Raw genomic sequence first — 26,678 nt, forward strand, 5'->3', positions numbered from 1 at the left:
TGAAATTAAATGGAATTAGTTCATATTTTATTAAGAAATGCTTATATTAAGCTTAAAATACCTACTGTGTTAGTATGGTTTCTATTTTGGGTGTTAGTAGCTGGGATTACAGAATCACACAGAATTGTAGGGGTTGGAAGGGACCTCAAGAGATCATTGGGTCCAACCCCCGACAAAGGAGGTTCACTAGAGCAGGTTGCCCAGGTAGGCGTCCAGACAGTAAACAATCTCATAACAATCCCAGACATTACAATCCCACTTGTACAGCATAGCCTTCAAAATTTACTGTTGCTGCTTCCACAGCTTTGTGTCGACTCCTGGGGTTCCGCACGGCCCAGTGGTACACCTACAGCATCTGGCTCTACATACAGCCAGAAGTTTAAAAGGCATTTTGTTTAAAAGATAGGAATCAAATGCCTAAAACTAAATATAATGTGTCCATTATTACTTAGTGAATGAGGAATATATTTACCAGATCTTGTGATTTAAGAATTAGTGCTCTTTGTGTTTAGCATAACATTCCCGTTATTCACAGTGCAACGGCCCTTTATTGTGAGTGAATTATCATTTGTATCACAATGTGAAAGTGTTTCAGAAAAAGTGCTGGATTTTTGTACTCTACTGGTATACAAGTCATTTTAAAGCTGATGACCTTTTTGTAATCAGTACAGAGATATAATGTCATCACAGCAGTTAGAAATACTTTTTCATTTTCTTAAAGACTTAAATAAATTCAGAAGAGGCTAGTTGAGGGCATGAACAGTTCTTCTAATTTATTTAGCTCAAATAAATGCTAAAAACATTTGACCAATATGGGATATTGATAATATGGAAAATGGATAAATAATTAAAGAAATCCAGTAATAACATGCAGAACTATGGTCTGAAGCTCAGGGAAGCTCGGTGTATTTTGTGTATCTAAGAAAACCCTTGGACACAAAAGACAGTGTTGTTAGTTCCATCGTGCTTGGTTAAAAATATTTGTAATAGAACTAAGTAAATTTAATATTGTTCTTCTTCCCATATGTGGTTCATTTGTATGGAACACAGTGTACTGGGTCTGGCTGGGATGTTAACTTTCCCTGCAGCAGCCCATACACGGTAAAACCACCACACAGATGGAAAGCCTTCCTTACAGTAATACCCTATTTTAATAATCAACACTATTTCTCATGTAACTTAAATCTCCAGTAAATATGGGTGGACTTTTGCAATTAGTCCCTAGTGTTGTGTGCAGCTAGAGGGGGTATAGAGCTTGCTAAGCAGGGTTTTGTCCTCTACATCTTGATTTGTGAAATTCCCTTTTTTAAGTTTTGTGTCAGCTGCTGTGGAACTACTTTTAGAAGGTAGTTTACCACAGTTCAGCCTTTTTAATTTACTTTTTTTTTGTGTGTGTGTGTGAAAATATAGGCTTTTTTTTTTAATTGACAAATAGCTATTTCTCTTCTAGGCAGCTTGTGTGTATGATCAGCAGTATGTTTTACTGCCATTCTCTCTTTCATAGCCTGAGAAGCCCAGTGGCTTGTCTACTGCCTAGTTTGGTCATACTGGCTGTGTGTCCAGTTTATCTGGCTTGTTGACTGATTCTTCTAGTGGCTTTTCATGGTGGTTGTCTAGGGGCTGTTCAGATGCCTTGAATTAGCAGATACAAACATTGGCTAAGTATTTGGAAAGAAAATGGCTTACAAAGGAAAGAAAAACAGATGTTTACTAAAGAAGCTCTAGGAGGTGTGTTTAATATTTTTATTTTTTACTGGCAGATGTTAGTGTGCTCAGAAACAATCTGACAGTAGCTTCTTGCTCTGATTTGGCTTCAAGCATCCAGAAGAAAACAGATTCTGTTAACTTTGTAGCTAACCTGTGGCTCTACTCACTGTGGATATGGATTTGATGAATTCATGTGTATTTAACTGAAGCAACTTGGCTGGGGAGGGGAGAAGGAGAAGATCCCAAAGGAACAGAACATGGGACTAGTGAAATGAAGACCTATTTGAAATAATGAGAAGTAAGACACTAAGACAAGTAAATATGGGTCTAAGATAGTGAAATCTACCTGCAAACACAGGTTTGTTGTGGCTCCCGCAATCCACTGAGCCAAGTCAGTTCCAAAGTCTGCTGTAAATCCTGTGGAATTGAGGGGCTTTTACTCTTTGTTTCTGGAGGCCCTAAGAGGATGCTAACAGTTGCTTTCCCAAAAACAAGAGCTGAAAAAAGGTACTGATGTTTCCATTCTGGAGTAATCCTATAAACCACTGTTTTACAGGATGACAAGAGGTCTGAAACAGCAGTTTTTAATCTCTATCTGCAACATGGGGAATAACTGGATTCCTTGTGCAGTTACCTTAAGCAAAACTTTTTGTAATTGGAATGCTCACCCAATGCTCAATATTACTTGAAGGCTCTGTTCTGTTTGTGTGGTTTGCTGGATGAAAAGAAAATATTAATTCAAGCAGTGACTACATAATCAAATGCCACAAGGTATCCTGAAGCGTTGGTGGTGGTATAGGCATTAATTTCCTTAGTATTTTGTTTTACTTCCAGCCATGTTAAGTTTTGTCATTTGGTTTTGCGATGATCTGTGATAGCAAGAGAGGCACAAGACAGAACTGGAAGAAACGATTTTGAATGGATAAAAAAAAGGCTGTAGTACTGACAGAATAAGAATTTAAAGAATGCTGCAGAAGCTGACGTGTCCTAAGGACAAACTGTGTATCAACAGTAAGATGCATGTCTAGACTGAATTAAAAAGCAATTGTGTGAGCACCAGAACTAATTAGGCCTGGTTTTCAATAGACTCTTCTTTCATAGTCTTTACTTTTTGCTTAGGAAGCCAGGCTTTAGTCATGCTTTGTCCTGTTGTTGACATAAAAGGCTACCATCATTTAATCTGGCTATTTTGATCACTTCAGTCACCGAAGGATACAGCTCCAAGGAGAAGAACAGCACTACAAGTGCTTAGCCCTGCTGGTGCTGTAACCCTGGATCCAGAAGAAGGGTAAATAGCCAAGACCACTTTGAATTGGTTGAAGGCTCAGGGTCTCTTGCTTATGGTAAGGCTCTTGGACAGACTAGAAAAATGCCAAAGATGCCACCAAGAGTAATATTTAATGCTACGGTCTTGAGGGTGCTTTGTAACTTTCTTCAGAGGAAGCCTGACCCTTTCTGCTAAGAGGCATGGTACAGTTTTGGAAATGTCTGTTCTCAGCAAACTGGCTTGAGTAGTCCCCATGCTTTCTAAACACATTGCAGACTGTAGAAGACAGTGTTGTCTTTGTTGCGTCCTCATCTCTTCTCCTAGAAGACCATGAGGGAAGCACGAGTGCTCCAGGATGACTTGGTGGAGGTGGGAGGAGAGTGCCACAGAGTTGAGTGCCAATAGGCCCGTGACCTACCCAAGCGCTTACTAGCTGTGTAGTATCAATGGTAATGAAGACCCAGAGGAGACTTAATCTGTTTGCAGTGCTTTTTGTTTTGTTTTCGCCTGATGTGTCAGTAGCGTAATGAATGTGGCACGAGTTTTGACCGCTTGTGAAGTGGGTGGCAGGGCAGGGGGAATAGGAAGGAAACTTTCCAGTTTAGGATCTGTCCAGAAACACTGTGATAGTAGTTTTGCATGTGGCTATCTTACTCTAAAATCTTGACGCCTTGCAAATGAAAGGGTTTGGGGCTGAAGGATCTGGTTCTTGACTTGAATGCTGTCATATTTGTGTGGTTTTCATTTTGTTTTTAAAGATAGTGGCTTCATTAGAAAAGTTAAAAAAGCTTCTGAAAGTAATGATGCCAATTAAATACATTTAGGCAAATCTGAACATGCTAGGGCAAATATTTACTAAGCTAAGGTTTACATGCTTAAGCTATAGAAATCAGTGTTATTCTACTTGAGTGTACATCTGCAAATACAGTGTTCATTTATACAGCAAGATAATTCTTTTTTTTTTTTTTTTTTGCAATCTGTGAATTATTATATATAGTCTTAATGTATGGAACTTGACCTATTTAAGTCAAAATGTGTATTTATGATTTTTTTAATATGCTTAGAAAATATAAGGTAATTCTTGCTTGAAGATGTTATTAACTTTAAAAGTAGGTACTGCTTTTGATGAGGACCTCAGTTTATTATTTTATGACAGGACTTTGTAGACTTAATCTAGTACACACAAAAATACCATTGCAATGAGTAGAGTTTGTTTATGGCTGTCAAAATCTGGCTGAAGAGAGGTGGTAGTAACTGGGAGAGATTTTATTCTGAATGCTTGTGATTCACCTAGGCTTTGGAGAACTGCTACATTCTTCACCTGTTGAGGTGGAGCCTGCCTTGAGCTTCAAGGAGGAAAGCAAAACTTGAAAAGAAAATACAAACTGGTTCTTTCCAAACTTCAAATGGAAAAAAAAATACCTCCTACCAAATGAAAATCAAACATACTGGCTCCTAGTCTGTCTGAGCCCTCAGGCAAAGATACTTTATTTTGCTGCTTGTTTAGTCTTGTAGGTACTTTGTTTCAGAATTTATCTGAAACCATTAGAGTCTAGCGTCGTTACCTGTGGAATTCTTATAGGTGCAACTTCTGATCTTGCTTATCAAATTTTACTGTTGGATTCACAGATTCCAGACATACATGTCAGGTATTTTAGGAGACTATAAAACTATAATAAAACTTCTTTTAATCTTGTTTTGCAATACCTTTAGAACTTGAGGAAATAATGTTCCTTGCTATATAGTAGCATTGTATTAGAAAGGTTTTTATCCCTAGTATTTCTGCTTTTATTCATCTGAATATAAAAATTCTGGTATTAAAGGGTGGTGGCCTTTTTCTTGTTTTTTTGTTTTCCTGAAAACAAATAGTATGCATTGTTTGCAAGGTACAATACAAAGGAAACACAATTGTGCAAGAGAAAGAGTTGCCAAAACTGAATATTGTGGTACTTAGGTCTCATGAGGAAAGTGAAGTAATATACAGAAGTGCACCTATTAGAATTGCCACAATTACTGCTGACAGTTAAATAACTCCTGAAAGAACTTTGACCAAGCAGAGCTGTTTTTCTAGTTGTGATGCTTCTTCATTTGAAAGCTCCACTCAAAACCAGGTGTAAAGGGAGAGTGTGTTGGCATTGTCACGAGATGAGGGGCTGAAACATTAAGAGCTTTTGTGCCCTCAGGCTGGGTTTCTCTGCAAGCTCTATGTATTTTGTCTTCTGGGTTTCTGAGAAGCCACAGGGTGTGTGGGGTCACTGTTTTGTTGTGACCCTGGCTGGTTCCTGAACAAATCCAGTAACCAATACTTCTGTTGAAGGAACCTTGGGTTCAGCTTCTCGTTCTTCTTTTTCAGCACACATTTAAGGGGCATCTTCATCCAGCTACATTTAGGATTTCTGGGGTCTTTTATGCTATTCAAGATCACCGGCATAATGCAAATGGACCCATGGGTTGGAAGGGGAAGTGTACTATGAAGTTACCACTGAGTACTGAAGGTTTTCAGCTATAGCTTATCAAACTCTGTAAGTGTGTGAGCCACCTTTCACTGTCACATGAAGACAATTCTGTAATACACTGCTGAATCAGGACCTTACAGGAGATCCTTATTGATTCATAACATGTTTGAGTGCTGCGGGGAGAAAAAAAAAAAAAAAAAAGGTTTTGACTATGTATTTTATATAAGTGTTATTAAATTAATGTGGTTCAACTAAAAAGTCCACAAATTCTAGATCAGGTCATGTGTTCAACAAGTTGTTCTCTGGCATAGACATATACCTTCAAGATTGTAACGGAGTTTGTTGCTTTGTAGTAACAGAAAAATTGCTAAAGTGTCTTCTTTACAAATGCTTTACAGTACTGTTCTTTTTCTTTCTTTGTCTAAGACACTGTAAAATTATTTAATGTGACAGAAAATTGAACTCACATGTCTTGAAAGCATAGTCAGATGCATAACAGAACCTAATTAGCACCAGGGGGGCTGGAGGGGAAGAAGTGGAATGAAGTAGTAGACATTTCCAGAAAATGTTAGTGATACATGCATAATATTTAACTACATGTGTCTTATGGAAGCAATGTCTTAAAAATAAATAATCTACAGTACTATATGCATGGTTTGTCTATCAGTAAATACTGTCAGAGCCTTTACCTAAATAGTATTTAAACAGCTTTTTGAAAGCAGCCTAGGCATAAATGTACTTTTTTTTTTTTTTTTTTAAAGTTACTAGGAGATGGAAATTTACTTCTCTTAGCTTTTATAAAAATCACATTTTGCATTTAAAAACAAAAACCTTCCTTCATGTAAAGCCCAAAGTTAGGTTAGAAGGGTAAGAAAACGGGGAAAAAAGAAGGAAAGATGACTTGTCCTTTTTCCCCATCCCCCCAGTGGGGCAGACTTTCCGAACATGGATAATCCTTAGCATTTGTTTTGTTTCTGCAGGACTGCAGTGTTCCAGAGATCGAGTTCTGCCTGGGAGCTGGCACAGGGGGACTTCCTATCTGCATACAAAGCGCAGTTGCCAATTTAGAAGAACTGGATGTTGAAAAAAACCCATATATAAGTGTCAAATCAGGAGTGTGAGTACTGAACCTGTTTTATAGCAGTTTGCCAGCAGGTAGAAAATCATCATGAGCTGAAAGTCAATGATAGGAACGATATTCTAGGTTTTTGCTATATATCAGTTAACATACACTGGATATTCCTAGCTCTACACTTCAGCATTGTGCTAAGCAAGCTTCTAGCAGTGGAAGCAAATTTTTGAAGGATTTTTTTCTTCTAGTTGCTGGCAGAGGTCTTCTATAATTCCATCTTTGAGTAGCTTTATAAATAGAAAGAGCAGCTCAGCTATAATTAGCTTTAAGTTCACTGGAGAATAGATGCCATCTCCCTAGCCACCCACCCTGTTATAACTATAACAGTGTGGCTGAATACCAGAAGATGAATATTATGTCATGCAAGCATTCTTCAATTTATGGCTATATTCTGAGTTTTTGCAGCGAGATGATGCAATATGATATAGGCTCCTTTGGTAGTCCGTCATTTCCTGTTTTGAGCAGAATAGTCTTGTTTTCTGGGTAAATGTCCAATACTTCGCATTTCCTGAAGTTTGGAAATTCTGTGCCTCTTCTTTGCAGAATGACATTAGCTGTTCTGTTACAAGAGTCTGAGTTTGCCTTTCCGTGCGAGCCAAGCTTTCCTTCCCACGATCTTGCAATATGTCTGTGAAGCTTGAGGTGATGAAGGAATTAAAAACAGAATCTTGTCATAGTTTTGACAGAACTCTGACTGACTATTAACTGCTTGTAGTATCTGTGTGTAGTTTTAAGTAATTGTCCATACAGCTTAATGTCTCTTCCTCCATTCCTTATTTTGTTTACTAACTCTGCATCCAACCTTTATGTTCAGTATTCTTTTTTATTTAAGGCAGTCTGAAGGAGTGTCAACATTTTTGATTTTCACATTAAAATTAAAGTATCTGGCTTTCCAAAGGAGTGCCATAAACAATCATACTTTAATAACTTCCACTGAAAAAAAAATAAGTAGGATTGATGTTAGAAACTTTTTGATTCCGAAGGTGGCAGTCCTAGGTAAAATTTCACGTCTCATCCTTAATACTGGTGCTTTAGTATTGGTTCAGTATACTCACAGTGTAACAAACTGGCTTCTTAAAGCAAGTAAGCAAGTTGGTAACTTTCTGCTCTTTTGTTTATGTTTGCCTGGGACTGAGTGAAAGTATTTGAGATCTTCTTAGCATTGATAGTGCTGGTGTGTTTAAATAGCTTGTTTTTGATGTGCTGACAGTATCTAAAACACATTGTCTACTGCTAATAATCAGAAAAAGAAAAATAATTTTAAGATTGTTACATTTGTAATGTATCTAATTAGATTAATAAGTCCTTTATCCCGATTGTTATAGATGGCTTGGTTATTCAGACTTTAATTACAAAGGAGAGATGAAGATTTTGGAAGAATGCAATGAACCATCTGAAATTCCTTCAGCAGATGTGAAATCTCTGCGTCCCTTAAAAATGGTGAGGACTTCACAGCTCTCTAATAAGTCACGTGCTTGCCTTTTGGTTGTTGTGAACCTTTGGTCGTTTCGATTGACAGAATCACAGAATCACAGAATTTCTAGGTTGAAAGAGACCTCAAGATCATCGAGTCCAACCTCTGACCTAACACTAACAAGTCCTCCACTAAACCATATCCCTAAGCTTTACATCTAAACGTCTTTTAAAGGCGTCCAGGGATGGTGACTCCACCATTTCCCTGGGTGGCCCGTTCCAATGTCTAACAACCCTTTCGGTAAAGAAGTTCTTCCCAACATCCAACCTAAAACTCCCCTGGCGCAACTTCAGCCCATTCCCCCTCGTCCTGTCACCAGGCACGTGGGAAAACAGACCAACCCAAACTTGCTACAGCCTCCTTTAAGGTACCTGTAGAGAGCAATAAGGTCGCCCCTGACATGTGACTTCGGTTCCGACATCCTTTCAGGTTTAATCCTTACATGTTTAACAGTCCTCTCATGCCATGGTACATTGTTAGTGTTGGAATGGCACAGTAGGAATTTGTTCCAGGGCTTGCTGAGCTCCTGCACCAGCTCCAATAAGAACACATAGCCAGTGCAACAGCAGGACATGTTCCTGGGAAACTGCTGCTGTGGAGATCAAACAAGATAGAACTGAAAAATTTGTAGTTGTATTGCAACCAACACCAATTCATTAATTAAAACAGCTCCTTAGAAGTTGTTCATTTTCTTTTTTTGATAGTGCAGACGGAATCTGCTGGGGGTGGAAGAGAGGAGAGGATTTTACTATTAAAAATACCCAGTAGTCTTCCTGTGACCTCACATTGCATACAAATCCTGAGAGGGGCAGCTAATTTTGATTTTGATAGACATCACATAGGTTTAATTGTGAAAAAGATGTGGCAGGATATAACGCATCACTTGACTGTATATATAGCAAGGCTTCAGAAGGAGAATTTAAAATCCTCAAGTCAATAAAACATAACAGCTTGGGAGCTCCCACCTAACAGCTTGGGAGGTAGGTGTCTTATTCTCCTACCAAATATCACTCACTAACATTTCCACGGGAAGTACATTTTTTGAATTTGCTCTTTAACCACAGACATGAATGTTTCAGCCTATAGTTTTTGTCTTCTCATGTTTATAGTTTCTCAGTGTTTCATCACCGATGCTTAAGTAACTCAAAATACATGTACATACAATCAAAATACATGTACATACAACACAGCTTTAAAAGTTAATGTAAGAAAATATTCAATGCAAATTAGTTAAAAAAAAAAAAAAAAAAACACATGGTAAATATTTGCTTTTGAGCGCTAATAGACAACAAAGGAATATTTTAACATTGCTTGCACCCCTGCAGGGTTGTCAATGCACTGATTTTGTTTGTAGATCAGGTTGAAAGCAACCCTGGCCTTCGTGAATTATCAGAGTATTTAAGCTAATGCTTGATTTGGCTAACACTGAGTATGGTGAATATAATTACAAAGACTTTGTGACCTGATAATAATGTGAAATGTGTATCAAACCATAATTTCAAATGTTATATAAATACTATTTTCCATCTTTTCTTAGGGTGGACTAAAGGTACAAATGCCTATGAACGTCAAGGTAAGCACTGAGGATGCTGAAAATAAAACTGAAAAAAAAAGCACTGGAAATACAAAACCCTTTTCAAGGCTATTTTCTTTTTGTTGCGTGTGTGATGTTTGCTGCTGAAGGAAAATTCACTAATACTGTCAAGTCTGCTTTCTTACTAATGCTTCCTGAAATGTGAAAGTAGTAGTTTGTTTATTACATATTAAGAGAATGTGAATTTGCTGTAGGAAAATTGTAAAGCTTTTGTAATGTAAAATGTTGTTCTCTGACTGACACATTCATCCCTGTAATGGAAGTGGGTCAGGAGGGATTTTCCCATTTAATGTACCATGTTTAAAAAAAAATATGGGGGAGATTAGAATCCTTCCTTCCTATACCTGAGCTCAGTACCACAGGTCATGAGTACAACCACAAACTTTCTGTGATTTGAGGAGCAGAAAGCTAATCTAGCATTATTGTTCCTCATTCCTCCTCTTTCTGTTTCTCCAAAAAAATGCTAATTGTATAGGTAATTTTTTAATTATGCAAATACATGCAACACTTGGAAATGTTTCTAATAAATAATGTTAATAAATATTAATACTGTTGATAACTGATCTGTGTGGTTTGGCAGATGAAGAACCCACTTGGGTGTGTATGCTATCTGCAGTCACTGAAATTACTTCAGCAAAGTGCAGAGATGTTGGCTCTTGTTGACTGAAACTCTTGACTAGTTTTAAGGGTTAGCTCAGCACATCTAGCTGTGACAGAGTTAGGATTCGCTGCAAGCTGTTATCCGCTGCCTAGGCACCGTATTACAGGATAAATCATAGTCATATAGCTGCAGAGTGCAGTTACATTCAAACTATAATTCAGGACATGTTCAAGGCATTGTTTGAAATCATGTTTTCTAGATGATAATATATGAGAAAACACACTTTGGAGGATGGTCTAAAGAGTTTTCAGAAAATATCACTTCTGTCCTGGCTCTGTTTGGTAACAAAGAGGATTTCAAGGAAATTGGATCAATACGCATCGTTGGTGGAGTGTAAGTGTATTTCACATTTGTATTTGTATACTTTAAAATAGAAAATTGTAACTAAGTGTTAGGAAGTGCCAACTAAGGCATGATTAGAATTTCTCTTGGTAAAATATTTTAAGAAAGAAATACACGTTTCTCTTGTCAGTTATAAGCCTTGAAAAAAATTACCTCTCATTGTGGCTTACCTATCTAAGAAAATACTGGAAGGTAAAGCTAAATGTGTGAGGGGTGTGACGTCAGTGTTGGCCATTTAGATGCCAGTAAACTGGGCCACTTTGTTCCTTAATGACAGCTTTCACACAGAGCTGTAATTTAGATTGATTTATGCTTCCGATAATCTCTATTTGATTTACGTAAATGACCTTCAATAGGTGTGGACAGTCTTCAGTTTGACATTTTAATGCCTCTGAAATCTATAAACTGTCTTACTGTCTTAATGGCTTTACTTTGCCACCTGTTGCATGTTATTTAAAAATAAGAATGCACTCCTTTGAGGCCTGGGATTGACTCTGTCACTTTGACTGTCCCTCCCTCCTTCTCACACACACAGAAAAAGCTGTGTAACAGAACCATACGCTTAGGTGAACTTCTCAAGAGGTAGGCTCAGCTCCAGCTGTTCTAGAGAACTACTAATCCACAGATTGTTCTTTCAACCTCTCCCAAGACCCAAAAATTTAAGATGGTTTGAAAGCATACAGGATGGTTGCTTCTGCCAAAGAGCTTAGCAATGAGAGTTTTCAGAAGCTTTAATCTTTTTCTTAGAGGGTTTCAATACTTCAATATAAAGACTCAAGAATATACAGGCTGTCATCAGAATCTTACAAGCACTAAATTAAAAATAAACTTAATTATGAATAAACAAATAATCTATTCAAATAAATACACTACATATTAGCTATCTGGGAAACCTCAAATTCTTAAAAATCATCCTTCTGTCTGTTGTGGTGTCTTTTATTTTTAATACTGTGGTAACTTAAACAGATGAATTAATGTAAACCAAATGGTACTAAGAGTAAAGCTATCACTGCCTGCCAAATTTCAATGCCAACAGAATTTGTATAGCAGTTCTAAATACTTGCAAGGGAGTTCTAGTGAAATCAATGCTTTCAAGAAAGAAATTGGGGAGGAGAGGCATTTTTTCAAATTAAGTTCCACTTTCAAAAATGATATAGAAACACCTTATTTTAATTGATTATCTGTTTTGTTCAAAATAATTTTAAGAGTTTTATTCCCTTAGTATTTAAATATGTTCTATACACAATGTATTGTATATATTCAATTCATTTGTCTATTCGTAGACTAGAGCAGGAAACAGTATAAGTGGGTGAAACTTTCCTCTGCTGAAATTCCTGAATATTATCACAAACTCCAGCAAGGGTAGGATCTTCTCATTCATGAAGACATGGAAGAGATTTTCTGCTGGGTTGTATCATTGGCAATTGGTGCCTTACAGTGTTTTGGCTGCTAGATGTGTTAGCCTCTATTTAGTACTGAATATTGGTATTAAGAATATGGCTGACTGAGGAGAGATACATCAAGTAGCATTACACAAATAAACTGTTGTTGGAGAAACAATCACATGGCAGAATTTTGATCCACAAAGAGCGCTTGGTTGTGTGTTGTGATTTCCAACAAATCTTGCTTTGTTTTTTAGTGGAGTCTGTGATACTCATCTTAGTGTTCTTAGGATGTTCATTTCCCCTTTTATTTGTTACAAAAAATCATGTGTGGAGTTGTATTCCTTTTAGTTATTTCTCTTTATTTTGTTGTATGGTTACTGTAGATGGGTTGCTTATGATAAGGAACGCTACAAAGGCCGTCAGTATTTGCTGGAGGAGGGAGATTATGAAGACAGGCACTCATGGGGGGGAACTGACAGCGTCCTCCTGTCTTTCCGGTTTCTTCAGGCTGTAAGTACTTTTATGAATTTCATACAAATGATTCACAGCTCTATACATAAAGATGGTTATTCTTCCTTTACGGTAGAGGTGTCGTGTGTTTGGTCATTCCATCGGTTGTCCAAGTTCACTCTCATTTTCTTACTTGCTGAAATTTAGACTGGACTGTATATGTTGTAAAGTGGAAGCAGGTTTTGAATAGCTTTTCTAAAGTTCATGAAATAATGTATCATGCAGAATTCCTTGTTCCCCTGCCAGATTTTCAAAGTAACTCACTTCTGCACTTTAAGCTGTTCAAATCTCTAGAATAGATTTTTTATTTTAAGTTTAACATTGGTAAGTGTACAGTGTAGTTCCTTATTAAAATATAAAATAGTTTTTCAACATAGCAGCTGTTGTGAGCCTTTAAATATTACCCTCTGTCTCTGTGATTTTTGTGCCAGAAAATTTTGGCAACAAGAATAATCAAGTGGAAAAAATCCATTCTACTAAAATGTGTTTAGTGGGGACAACGCTGAAATAATAAAAACTATATCAGAGTCCAGCACTGGAAGTAATGTTAGACTTTCCAGTGATGTAGAAACATGGGATTAGAATTTCCTTACTATTTCATTTAGTGGGGGGTTGATTTGGTTGGTTGTTTTTGTCTTTTGTCTTTTTTGTTGTTGGGTTGTTGGTTGTTTTTTTGTATGTCTTTTGTTTGTTTCTTTGACTGATAATAAAAGGAGCTTTGTGAGTATTCCTGCTCTTTGAATGCAGCTGCAAAGAGTGGCTCCTTTTGAGAATTAAATTGCTTACTCTGATGTTACCTGGTCTTCCAGATGTGATGTGATATTCCTGAGCCAGGAGCTTTGTGAAAGTTGAAGATAGGCACTTAGAGCGAACTAATTCAACAGTCACTTTGGATTTTTTTTATTTATTTATTTATTTTTTTTTTTTTTGGTTGGTTGTTTTTTTGGGAGGGGAGGAGTGGGGGTATAAAGATGGGAGAATGCAATGAATTGAAGAAATATATTCCCTTCTAAATAATTTATTTTCAGGTTTATTTTTCAGCTGAGGTCCCTTGGTTTGTTCAGCTCAGAGCAGAGCAGGCTGAGGGGAGGCCTCATGGTGGCCTGCAGCTCCCTCACGAGGGGAGCGGAGGGGCAGGCACTGAGCTCTGCTCTCTGGGGACAGTGATACAGAATGGCATGAAGCTGTGAGAGGGGAAGATCAGGTTGGATCTTAGGAAAAGGTTCTTCACCAAGAGGGTGGTTGGGCACTGGGACAGGCTCCCCAGGGCAGTCATCACAGCACCGAGCCTGCTATAGAGTTCAAGAAGCATTTGGACAATGCTCTCAGATACAGTTTGATTTTTAGGTGATCCTGTGTGGAACCAGGAGTTGGGCTCTATGATCTTTGTGGGTCCCTTCCAACTCAGGATATTCAGTGATTCTTTGATTTAATTTGACAAAAGCCTAAAAGAATCAGGTTGCTGAAGCCCCTAACATTTTGAAAACATGTATCAATCACATTCATGTAACAACATATATCATTTAAATAGGCGTACATTTATATCAATATGTAAGTACTGATAGTAGAAGTATAAGTCATGCTTTTCCTCAGATTGTAGCATAACTAACTTTAAAAAAAAAATAAGGTAGTTTGTATTTGGAACCAATAAAACAACTGACGGCAGTGCCATTTTATTCTGCTCGACCAACAGATTGACCTCCACTTTCAAACATAGGTCAGTGTTCAGGCATGCCATATGTTCCCTTTGTGACTTTGTGTATGCTATTTAAGGTCAGGATTGTAAACACATTTTACTACCAAACTCTTTTTTTAGAGGGGACTTGGGAAAAAATGCAAAAACAGCTGTCTGTGCCTCAGGCCCCTTGCTGCACAAGGAGCATACAAGTTCATCTCTATATTTCAGCAGTGCTGTGAAGAGGAGTGTGGTGAAGCCTACAGTGGTCTAAGACTCAGCAGGGTTGTTCCCACATAGCAGATATTTATTATTTTTTCCTGGAAATTCTGTTTTAGTCAGATGAATTCAAGAATGTCTGCAGAAGATGAAGGAATTTGTGACATGTAGCTGTGTTGCGTTATTCATGGTCTTACAACAGGGAGCGGGGCTGGGGACTGACTGTACTTTCCACAGGTACTCACCAGTGTCATCTCATGCAGGAGCGCATCCAGCTAGACGGTTTCCCTCAGGCATCACACCAGATGACCTGGACTGTGTTGGCTTTAAGGCTAGCCCAGGCCTGAAAACAATTTAACCCAGTTCACACGGCCCGGAGCCCCAGCTAATGAGCCCTGTGTACCTGAGTCAGCTGCAGGCAGTCAGGGCACAGGTCTCTGTGCTATGCTCCCAGAGCAAGGAGCATGGTGCAGGAGCACGTAAATGGCTGTGTACAGCCAGGCTGGGTACGGCGTGCCTCATTAGCCTGTGTCAGTACCGGCTCTGTTAAATGTGGCTATGCAAAGCTCTTCAGGTGTTTCTGTGCCACGACAGTCAGCATGACAGGTTCCCTGAGAGCTTATTAGCACCAGGAATATCCAAGCCATATTTCTGTGTGTTAATCCAAGCCTCCACTCATACCAGCTAGAGCAGTGGAGCTGAGACGTGAGTTTAATCTCTTGACTAATCAGAAAGGTTTCTTCATTGCACACAAAAGAGGGATTGTGGATTTCACCCCTCCCTACCCACTGGTAAAGATGCACATGCACGTAGATATGCTCTAAGATATTTCAGTTTGGGTCTGTCTCAAATATTTCTGTTGTAACCTGTCACAAGCTGTCATGTAGGGATTTGGTAGTGTTTTGAAAGAAGAAGTAGGAAGCTCGTGTAGAGTTGTATTTTCCAGTATGCTGCCAGCTCTGCTATCAGCAGCTACGTTGGAACGCTGGAGTCAAATGCAGGGCATGTTCCTGAGGGAGGGCGGCAGTTTGTACTGCATGGTGATATGGGGAACCGCTTGCATTTGCTGTTTTTTCCAGGGTCAAATGAGAGAATCTGTTAATTTGTGGTATGCCTGTGTTTGTCATGATGTTTTCAGGTCTAAAGTGGTTGGCCTTGTCTTGGAAGTTCATTTTAAAGTATTCTCATATTGCTTACTATGTGAGAAACTGCTGTGAAAATTTAGGGAGGAAAAAAAGATGACTGTATTTGAAACGTGTTTTTGATTAGACTTGTGGACATATTATCAGCATTTTAAATGTAAAGAAATTATGCGCATGTTTGATCTAAATAGCTTTTCAGGAACTCATATAAGATTCTTGCTTTAGGACTGTTAAGTTAGCCATTTTCTATTGTCACTACAACTGCACTAGTATTCTTCTTTTTTTCTAAAAAGTAGCCTGAAATTGCAGTTGATGATTTTACCAAAAATGATACTTTAATTTCTAGTGTATACCTGAAGTACTTGGAGCTTCTTAAATAAAAGAAGTAGGTGGTCAATATAATAGGAAAACCAGTTGTACACAAGTTGCTCTGTCACTTTTTAGTGTACTGTAAACAATGCAAAGAGGTCATTCCACCTTAAGTGTTCATTCTAAATTGGTTTTGGTTATGATTGAATCCTGCAAAAAGGCGTGATCTTCTTTAAAAAGTCTGGTCAGATTCACCTGACCAAATGAATCTGGCTGCATGCTTGGTCTGGCCTTAATTTTTAAGTGTTTTTTTGATTCTTGTAAGTCTGGTTTTGTCAGTGTGTAGCCTTCAGCATACTGTTCTCTGCATGGTAGTTTAAGTGCTACATCAGCAAGTATTTAATGTAATAATTCTTACGAGGGTGTCCTCATATGTTTTGTGAATCTGTGTTGGCTACTGCATTTGCTTGACAGCCTTTTCTTCTGTTTGCAAAACTTACTTATTTGCAACTTATTACAACATTGCAGAATGTATCAGAAACACTGAAGTGGAATTGAGTTCATGCTCTTGTTAAATTTTAAGGAAAGTAAATGAATGGAAAAGAGGGGAGATTTAGATTAGAGGTTCGAGGAAATTCTTCACTCAAAGGGTGGTGAGGCTCTGGAACAGGTTGCTCAGAAAGGTTGTGGATCCCCATCCCTGGAGGTGTTCAAGACCAAGTTAGATGAGTCTCTGAGCAGCCTGATCTAGTGGGTGGTACACCTGCCCATGGCAGGGGGGTTGGAAGTAGGTGATCTTTGAGGTCCCTTACAACCAGGCCATTCTGTGATTGTTGTTTTCCATGTTCACAAGCAGTGGCTGAGCTGTGTGCTTACAACTGCTGAGTGGTTAAGACGTTATGCTGGCTGAAATCATAAAGCAGTGTCACACAGCTATATAGGACAGAATATGATAATTCAGTATGATATTTACTTTATTGCTGTAGAGATCAGTCATGCAGTGAATGTCTCTAAAATCCATAAACCCTTTGTGCTGAAAAGGTGATCTGTACCTTCCCAAATGTTACCCGGTCTTATCCTCTCCATTATTGCCTTGAACATGGGAAGATGGAGAACTTGAAGTAAAAGGCTGTAGTGATGGTAATGATTGGAGTTGTCATTTGTGAAGCTGTTGGATGATGAATGCTTGGTCCCCAAGCATTCTTTTGCCCAGGCAGGCATCTTTGCACTCAGTCATTCTTGTTAAGAAAAGGGTGGTGGTCAGGGGCAGCATGTTCTTCCTCTCTAAAGTGGAAACCACTGAAGGACAAACCAGATTGACAGGCTTCCAGCTGCATTCTTCAATGCCAAAGTCACAGAACCACAGATCATTGAGTCCAACCTCTGACCTAACACTAACAGTCCCCACTAAACCGTATCCCTAAGCTCTACATCTAAACGTCTTTTAAAGACCTCCAGGGATGGTGACTCCACCACTTCCCTGGGCAGCCTGTTCCAGTGTCTAACAACCCTTTCGGTAAAGAAGTTCTTCCTAAGATCCAACCTAAAACTCCCCTGGCGCAACTTTAGCCCATTCCCCCTCGTCCTGTCACCAGGCACATGGGAGAATAGACCAACCCCCACCTCGCTACAGCCTCCTTTAAGGTACCTGTAGAGAGTGATAAGGTTGCCCCTGAGCCTCCTTTTCTCCAGGCTGAAGAAGCCCAGCTCCCTCAGCCGCTCCTCGTAGGACTTGTTCTCCAGTCCTCCTTAAAGATTCATTTAAGGGATGTACACCCCTTCATTGTTTTATAAAATGTTGTCTACAGCTCTTTTCCAAAATGTTTTATGTTGTGAAGTGTCATGAGTTTTGGCAACCTATCTTCTAACTCCTGTGTTGCCTCTTAGGATTTCATAGAGTCATCGGTGGCACTTTTTCAGTCTGAGGATGAAGACGGGAAAACACTGGACATCATCAATGAAGAAATTCCTGATCTGGAGCAGGCTGGATTTGGCCCAGAAACAAGGTCGATTCTTGTGAGGAGTGGAGTGTAAGTCTACTGAAATCTATGAATGGAAGTATTAAGTATTTTTGTGCAGATCTGTTTTGGAGTGCATATTTTGACAGAATATATTTCACATGGTACAGGTGGTGAATAGTTGAGGGAGAACAATATTTCTCTCTGTTCCCTTAGTAAATGAAGAAAATGTCTTAATGTTTTCTCTAAGCCTTATGCCTACACCTTGATTTGAATCTGGGCACTCTAGTTACTAGAGAAGGATTGTGACAATCCTCCAGAAACTACGCAGGCTGTAGTTATGTAACACAAACACTTCGGCAATAATACAGAGCATTATCGTATGGAAGAGGGATTTTAGGTATGTTAAGAACTGGGATACCTTATGGGACAGGTGGAGCCTGTACAAAAAGGATGTGTTGTGCCTTAATCATGATAAAGTCAGGCTGTAGGCACTAAAAATTAAAATACTTTTTAGATAATTATTTAAATTAAAAGCTAGGGGTCAAACCAACAGGTGTTGAAGAGTATCTGTTTCAGGCTGATGAAACCTACAGGGTGGACTTCATTAATGTTCAGTGTGCTTATGTGAAGTCCAGGACAAAAGTAAACAGCACAATTGCAATAAATAAGGAAGGTAAATTAGACCGTCTGCAATGTCTGTTGACAGGTATATGAAGTATTAAGTGATGAAGCAAGGACAAAGCTTACAAGTACTTCTATCCCAGTGCCAGAAGCCTAAAAAATACTGTGGGGGGAACTGGAATCTTGCATGCTTGGCATCAAATGGCAGCTCTGATACAGCAGACATTACAGAAATTTACATGAAGGATAAGCAGAGGAGTGTTGCAAGGCTACCGACTGCTGGCCAGCGTGCATACCTTGTTGTTGGAAACAGCCACTGTGCTACAGGTCTGGTAGACTGCCAGCTTAACTCCATCTCCAAAAATGGCTTAGGAGGGGCTCCCTGGGACCTACAGACTAATGAGTCTGGCTTCAGGCCATAGTAAAATGGGAAAATCTGTAAGATCATGGAATGCATGGTTAATCACAGTCTGTAGGGAAGGACTTAATGTGGCTTCTGTAAAGTCAAGTCCTGCCTCACTAAACTTCTGGTATTCTATGAGAAAATGGATATGCTCATACATTAAAGATGGTCCTGTAGACAAGTCTTTGAGAGAACAGTAGAATGGTGTATAGTTTGTTAAAGAAATAAGGTTGTATGGAATTGGAAGAAAAGTTCTGTTACAGACTGAAAGCTGGCTAAAGTATAGGGTTCATTGGGCACTTTTAAAAATGGAGAAGAGTTGTTGGTTTCTCAAGCACTGGTGATGAATCTGGTTTTATTCAATCATATATTTAATGATTTATTCAGGAAAACTTGATAATCTGGGAAAAGAAGCAAGCAGTAAACTCTTCAAGTCTACAGATGACAGACTAAGTTTTTATGAGCAGTTAAGGGCCACATTAATGGTGAGGACCTCCAGATGGACCACATAAAATTGAGCAGGCAAAAAGGTGGCAGGTGGAACGTAGAAAAATGTATATTAATAAAAATAGGGACGAGTAATGTAAAAAATGCTTATGTGGTGCTAAATTGTATGCTTGTAATTACGATAGACTAGGGAATGAGGTGTCCTCTAATATCCCTAATATAACAGTCTCAGTTTATGGGGGACTAATAGAGGAATGTACCAAGGAAAGTGGCCAGATTAGTGGCATCTCCCTAACTTGCCTCTACCTATTTATGTAACTACTAAAGAACATGTGCAGGGCTAGATGGGGCCATTGGTCTCACACAGGGTTCCTTTCTTCTTTAATTGCAACATGGATAGTAGAGTGGAAGTAGTCTGAACTGGCAACCATTGCAAGCTTTTGCTTTATCTCATCCTGTCAAGAATTCCTCATTTATTTCTCTTTCTTCTTACACCATTTCTCTTAAATTCAACTGGAAGTGTTGGAAGAAAGATTTGTCTTGGGGGAGGACGAGGAAAAGGTAAAGATTGAGCTAAAAGAGATTGAAGAACTTGTCAATCAAATATCTTTCCTCTGTCCCTCTAAGTAAGGCATGATCTTTTTTCTGAATATAAATTTGATAGAAGGCAGAGACCCAAAGTGGAATCTTTGTCAAATTGTTTACATTTGCAACGTAAAAATAGTAAATCAAGTGTGTGACCTGTAAGCACCTCAGGTGGAATTTGATGTTACTCTGTCAAATGAGCTTTTCAAGAAAAATTCCAGGGAAAAATGTTCAACTTGCTAGTATATTCATTAAACTACACAGGAAAACAGGATGTTTTCAGTTTATTGTTTGTGCCATTTTCCAGATGGGTTGCGTACCAGCAGAAACATTTCTGTGGAGAGCAATATGTATTGGAGAAGGGAAAATACAAGTGCTTCTTTGACTGGGGAGGATCCAGTAAAATCATAATGTCAATTCGACCTATTAAATTGGTGAGTTGCTAGAACTTGTTAAGGGGAAAGCTTAAAAGAAAGGAGACCTGTCAAGTTCAGAGCATACAAGAACTTTGTAATTTGGGTTGTGTTGTTTAATCAGTTTGTCTGTTTACTTGGAAATAAATTAAAGACCCTTATGGATGACACACAATGAATCTGTTCAGGATGGAGACTGGGCCTACTTTTTCTGAAATGGACATTCTGGACCTTTCTATCTGTTAATGAGAAAATTGCCAGGGAAACTTTATAAGAAGAACCTCCCTTTGGCAGACTGCATTCTTGGAAAGAATAACCTGACCTGGAAAGATTTATTTGCCTTAAAACATAGTAAAATATAATATCTAATTGATAAATTCTCAAGTATTTTTATACCCATTATCTGGCCTGTATTATTATTGCGTAACAGAGCTCTGTAGTGGTGTTTTTTTTCCATGTTTTCCACTAAAATATTTATAAGGTATATAGCAAATAAAAGGAGGAAAAATTTGTAATCCGTTATTAAATCCAAGGTAGGGCAACTTGACCAAATGGATTAGTGCCAGCACTGTCAAAGCCCTAATGCAAAGCAAAGAAAATCCTCAGTAATGAGTATATACTAAATGATAGTACTGCACTGAAAACAGAAAATGAACAAACATTTAACCTTATTTTGAAGAGCATGTGTTGAAAGAGGTGTACCAATATTATTTGAATTTTGTGTTTTTTCATGAAATACACTTAAAATAAATACAGAGAAATTTACATGGACTCTAATCCATGACATGTTAACTAATTAATTAGTTATATGAACTAAATAATTGTGCAAGCTCTCTATGTGGAAAAGGACTGAACAACCAGACAGTTAGTCATGAGCTTCTAGGCATCTGATGGCAGAGGATGGAGGAAGCGAATTGTGCCGAGAGCATAGGAAGTGTGTGTCTCTGCTCTTGAATTTGTAGCTTACAGATTTCAGGAACTTGACATGTGTTATAGGAAACTAATTGTAGTTAATTTTATTTGTTCATATGCATGTGTATATATTTATTATTGCAGGAACCTCTTGGAACGAATGAACCTCCACATTGGGTATGTTGACATTATATAACAGTCTCTAGTACTAAACCACATTTAATAATTAAACACAGGTAGTGCTGAATTTCTTGCTTCATTACTTCAGATGAATATCTCAGTATTATCATCTCCATATAGTAGAGCATTGCTTGAGGAAGCTGGTAAATGTGTAAAGTCTGTTTGCCAATGTTCTGTTCTTGGTTTTATTCCAGATCATACCCTTTAGTGTTCTGTCCTTAAAAACACAAGCATTTCAGTAGGTTTTGAGTGACTTTGGATCTTTCTAGCTAGCTATTTTCCTATACTTTCCTTCCTGTTTCTCGAAACTTTCTATTGCATGCATTCATCCTTTTCTTTGTGGTGTACATTCTTTCCATTCTTTTCTATTGCATCTGGTTTGTCACTATCTTGCTTTATGTATGAGGTGAAGAATAGCAAAGTGTGAACTACAAAAAAAATGAACTGCACTCTTTAAATCAGCAGGTCAATCAACAGGGGAAGTTGGGATTTTTGTCTTACATGTTGGTAGCTCTGCTTGTCATAGTCTTCCAAGTGTTGTATAGCTGCTCTTGTAGGAGCATGCCCCACATACTCCATGCTTTCCTTTTCCTCCTAGTAACATAGGACCTTCATTGAACACATCTTGATTATAACAAATTTGAGATAATTCTTTTCTATTATACATTCTAACAATTTCCCTGAAAGTTCTGTCTGCCTTAGTGACGATTTATAAAGAGAAAAAAGTAGTCCCTATAATTCACTTCAGTTTTCAGGACAAGTTAGTCTGGGGGTTGGCACTTCTGGTCTTTATCTTACAAGGTTGTGTTCCATTAACATACCTTTGGTGGTATCTTTCCATTAACATACCTTTGTGGTATCTTTCTATATCTAAAACCAGCTCTAAATGTTTGTGCTCGTCACCAAGGATGGTCTGTGTCTCCCACAGTGTTCTTCCCTGACAGGACTCTCCTTCATTTCTGCAATTGTGGTTTGATTTTTCTGTCCTGGAGTGGGTTGCTAGCATGGGTGATTATTTAAGTTGTTATATTGCTCTCCTTATGACATGCTTTTAATTAAGCAAATTTGGAAAACATTATTTTGGGAAACATGACATTTTTGAAAAGAGAGGGACTCTAGAACTCAATGACAGTTTTAGAAAACTTAAGTATTTTGTCATATGGACGTAATCTTGTTCTCTCTTCCTTCAATGAGTATAATAGCCATACACACGTGGGAAGTGCATGCATTGTGTTACTTAGCAGGTTGACCACACCCTTCTTTTTCTGTAAGTACTCTAGTTCTACAATTTTATGATAAACCTAGGACTACAGGAAATGTTTCCTGTCTGAAGACATAATTGGTGTATTATTTTAGTCTTAAACACTGATTTCCTGCCAGACCTATTCATAAGGCGGTTTGCGGCCAAATTCAAAGACTTGCAAGTACATTAACAGTAAGGCCTTGCTAAAGGATACTAGGTAAAATAAGATAAAGTGAGACTCAGATTAAACCAGTGGGATCCAGTTGAAAATAATTTTCTCTCTGTCTTCAACTCTTCTACTTTTTCAGCATTTCCAAAAAAAGTATTCAAGTGCTTTAATGCAGTTTTGCAGACCTTTAAGATCAATTTAAACCTCTGAAGTCTCAGTAAATTGTATTTATTGTCTTCCAGATTTCCAGTGATGTATCAAAAAATCTGCATGTGTGTGTGTCTGTGTGTGTGTATATACACAGTCACCTAAAAATATTGGTCTGTACCAGATTATGCTTTGCCTGTTCTATTCTCTAGTACCATTCTGAATCCCATTTTAAAAAGATGCTGTCCTGATTTATTACAATCCTGATTTTAATAGGATTCTGCCCTAAAACTAGGGAAGGAAGAACATCATTCATATTGCTACAGTTCTTTTAGGAAGGGAAATATTTTGAGTAAATTTTTGTAAGGAAAAAAATCATAATAAGTATATATATAATATATATATTCAATAGTAAGAATAAGTAGTAGTAATGGACAGTGTTTCAAATAAATATAAGCATTTTCCCATTCAAAGTTAATGAAATGTTTCCATGTGTGTAACAGTCTCTTAGTTGAGAAATTCAAAGCATGGTGCATATGAACTTAAGCATCCTAAGTACTTCACCCTTGAATAAGCCATATACCAGTTATTTTGAATGATTCTGCCTATATTCTCCCACCTTTAATAACCATATGTCTGAGTTAAGGGAACTGTGTTCACTGTCTAGGGGAGAGTGTCTTTTTTCCACATTGGTTTTTAGTTGTTATACAGAAATGGAAAAACAACTACATTTTCTTTAATCTTTCAGTAACTCCCCTGACCTTTTACTCCTGCCAGGCTCCATAATAAACAAAGTACAGATGATGCAAGAATGACTGAAATCATCAATTCTAAAAAGCCAATCATTTTATTTTTTAAAAAGAAAACTTTGTCTTGTCCAGCAAGAACAAAGCCTCTTTCATTAACAGTTGACTTCAACAATTTAGGAAACAGAGAGAACTGCAGTGATAACGTGTTTTAATTTCTAGCATTCTGTCTGTTGACTTTTTAGGAAGCAAAATCTTATAAAGTGACATCAAATCCTGATAGCTGCCGTTTGATACTAATTGCAGATATGTAATGCTGTCACTGAGGGGTTGGTACTTCATCTTAGCTTTTGTGAACTGAAGACCATCATTCATGACTAGATGTATTCTGAATAAAAATGAGTCACAGATCTTTTTTAATAGCAGAAGTAATTTTTAAAATGCATAGCATCTGGCCTATGAAAGAAAGACTATGTGCATATATTCCTTTATAAAAGACTTTAAGATATGTGCATAGAAAATAGTACATAGTTACAGCTTAAATAGATGTGGTGGGATAGTGCAGTGCAATTATATTTACAGAAAAAAATATAGTTGTGCTTTAACCATCATATTGTACCTGATCTGTTTTCTTCAATTTTTAGTTATATCATGCAAGGCCAGGTTAAGCCTTCCTGGTGTTTTTGTTTGTTTTCTTTCATGGTTTTTTTTTTTTTTTTTTCTTTAGCAAGAAATATATTCATTTCTTTTAAAAACATAGTCTGAACTTTTCCATAAAATCATTTGCTAATTCTTGTGTTTGGCCTTCTCTCTCAGTACTGGCAAGAGCATTTGAGTTTTTTCTTTGGCAGGAAGCTAGGCCAGTTTGGGGCATAAAGGGGGAAATAGCTCTTGCGAAAGCTATAGTGTTTTTCTTCCATTACAGAATATGAGCTGTTCTCTTGATAAAGTTAAATTTTGCATTCTTTTCCAGCCTCTCTTTCGGGCTTTAAAGTGAAATTCACTTCAGTTACACGGTGGTAATCCAATGGTACAGAATTCTAAGTGACTTTCACTATAAGTCATAGGCTATATTATACTTTTTTTTTTTTTTAATTATTATTATTTCAACCTTTTTAACTGCAGTACCTTCCATCGTATCATTTTTCAGGGTGAATTGAAAACATTTTATTGTGGATATTGCTCAATGTGGCTGGAAGTTCTTCTTCATGACATGTAAAACTATATTAGGTGAACTTCATATAATGATGGTGCATCTACCAAGCTGCACCCACTTGTCCCCAGAAATTCTCTTGCTGGTTCTTGAATGAGAAACTACCTGTAGTCACCGTGGTCACAGAAGATTTCAAGGCACTTGGTCAATAGTAGCCCTGTATCTTTTGACCAATGCTTTCCTTTCCTGTTTTGAACCCCGGATTACTGAGAGTTATCTGCAGTTCAAGGGTACTTCAGATGGAATATCCTTCAGGCCTAGCCTTCTCTTCAATCTGGGTCTTCTACTGCATTTGAACTTACATATGATATCACTGCATTAACATCACCATAACAGTGTTATTAACATCATTAGCATCAGCTTTCTAAACCAGGAACAGAGATGATAAAAACAAAGTCTTTCTAATGAAGAAAGCATCTATGGAAATGTAAAAGAATCCCTGAGAATTCATTCTATTTATTGTATCTTTGTGAACTGAATGGATACATAAGACCACAGCTATCTCTGTTTACATTAACAGCAATGAGTTTATTTCCCTTCTAGTCATTGGCTTTATTTTGTTTTGTTCTTGTAGCTCAAAGCTTTCAGTAATACACATTTCCAAGGAGCATGCATAGATTTCACAGCAGAAGTTTCTGATTTCACATCATTCATACCATGTTCTTTTAAGGTTCTTCGGGGATGGTAAGTCTGTTGTTTTACATGCCACCATTTTAAGTAATATGATTTTTTTTCCTACTGTGACTTTATTTAAGATCATCAAAAGTGCATAACTCTCAAATTTCAAATTGTCAAAAGTGTATAACACACTCTGATCATATTCCATCACATCTTAGACCCTTTGTCTTGCAGTATAGCTCAGTAAGTGTTGTCCTGCTGTTGATTTGGAAAATATACTTTGGCTTTCCCTGTGGGAAGTGGACAGTTACTATGACTTTTTTTTAAACTCCTGTTAGCATTTATTCCAGACTGTAAGAACTTCCGTGCAGGAGAGGTATCTGCATTCCATTAGTGTTGTTCGAGTCTGAGATTTCTACATCACATGATTTGGTTTTGCTGTTTTGGTTAGTTTGTCACATAGCCTTTCAAGCCACCTTCATTCAAAGCTTAACAAGAACAAACAAATTTTTTTAATTCCTCGCTTCCTTAGCAAATATTAAATCTTGAAAAAACGTACTGTTAATAAGCAGCTAGAGCTGCTAATCTTTTTTTTTTTTTTTTTTTTTTTTTTTTTTTTTTTTTTTTTTTTTTTCTACATTATTCTTACAGTTGGCTCCTGTATTACCAAGGGGAAATTGCTGACAATCACTGTGTGCTGGAAGAAGGCCTCTACGTTGACCTCACTTCCTGTGGCTGCCCAACTGCTACAATCAAATCCCTCAAGCCAATTGAATACGTAAGGACATTATTGAAAATAATAATGCTTTGGAACTCTTCTCCCAGTCAGATGTCTAAAGCAAGTGCTTGAGTTAAACAAACTCCTACTCAGGGAAAAGAATTAAGTTTGTTTTCTTGGCTTATGGGATTTTGGGGTTTGGAACAAGTCAGGCTGTGTGCACACATGCACACATTCACTTGTAGGCACACACTCTTGGATGCTTGTGTGTTCTGGGCTGAAAGTTGCTGTCATTCATACAAGTTGCATTGTTTGGTGTTTTTCTGACTGAATTTTGTAATGCAGCTCAGCAAGCTTAGTACACAGTGAGATGTTACTTCTTGACATGCTGTCTAAGCATATGGGGCTTCTTTTATTAGGCCTACAGCC

At 37.8% G+C, this 26,678-nt stretch overlaps 1 protein-coding gene across 2 annotated transcripts in view; it reads left to right on the plus strand.

The window, feature by feature from the left end:
- CRYBG3 (crystallin beta-gamma domain containing 3) overlaps nt 1-26,678 on the plus strand; it is a 93,116-nt gene that overhangs the window by 48,140 nt on the left and 18,298 nt on the right. Inside the window, exons 8-17 of one of the 2 annotated variants that reach the window (XM_032180735.1) lie at nt 6,411-6,547; nt 7,888-8,002; nt 9,574-9,609; nt 10,491-10,624; nt 12,402-12,528; nt 17,761-17,903; nt 20,198-20,324; nt 21,360-21,392; nt 25,488-25,597; nt 26,183-26,309. In XM_032180735.1, the coding sequence (XP_032036626.1) occupies nt 6,411-6,547; nt 7,888-8,002; nt 9,574-9,609; nt 10,491-10,624; nt 12,402-12,528; nt 17,761-17,903; nt 20,198-20,324; nt 21,360-21,392; nt 25,488-25,597; nt 26,183-26,309 (1,089 nt within the window). Of the gene's footprint in view, nt 1-6,410; nt 6,548-7,105; nt 7,205-7,887; nt 8,003-9,573; nt 9,610-10,490; nt 10,625-12,401; nt 12,529-17,760; nt 17,904-20,197; nt 20,325-21,359; nt 21,393-25,487; nt 25,598-26,182; nt 26,310-26,678 lie in introns of those variants that run through there. The other variant, XM_032180745.1, reaches the window with a different exon arrangement.

The sequence above is a fragment of the Aythya fuligula genome, chromosome 1 (assembly GCF_009819795.1).
Source record: "Aythya fuligula isolate bAytFul2 chromosome 1, bAytFul2.pri, whole genome shotgun sequence".
Taxonomy (NCBI): domain Eukaryota; kingdom Metazoa; phylum Chordata; class Aves; order Anseriformes; family Anatidae; genus Aythya; species Aythya fuligula.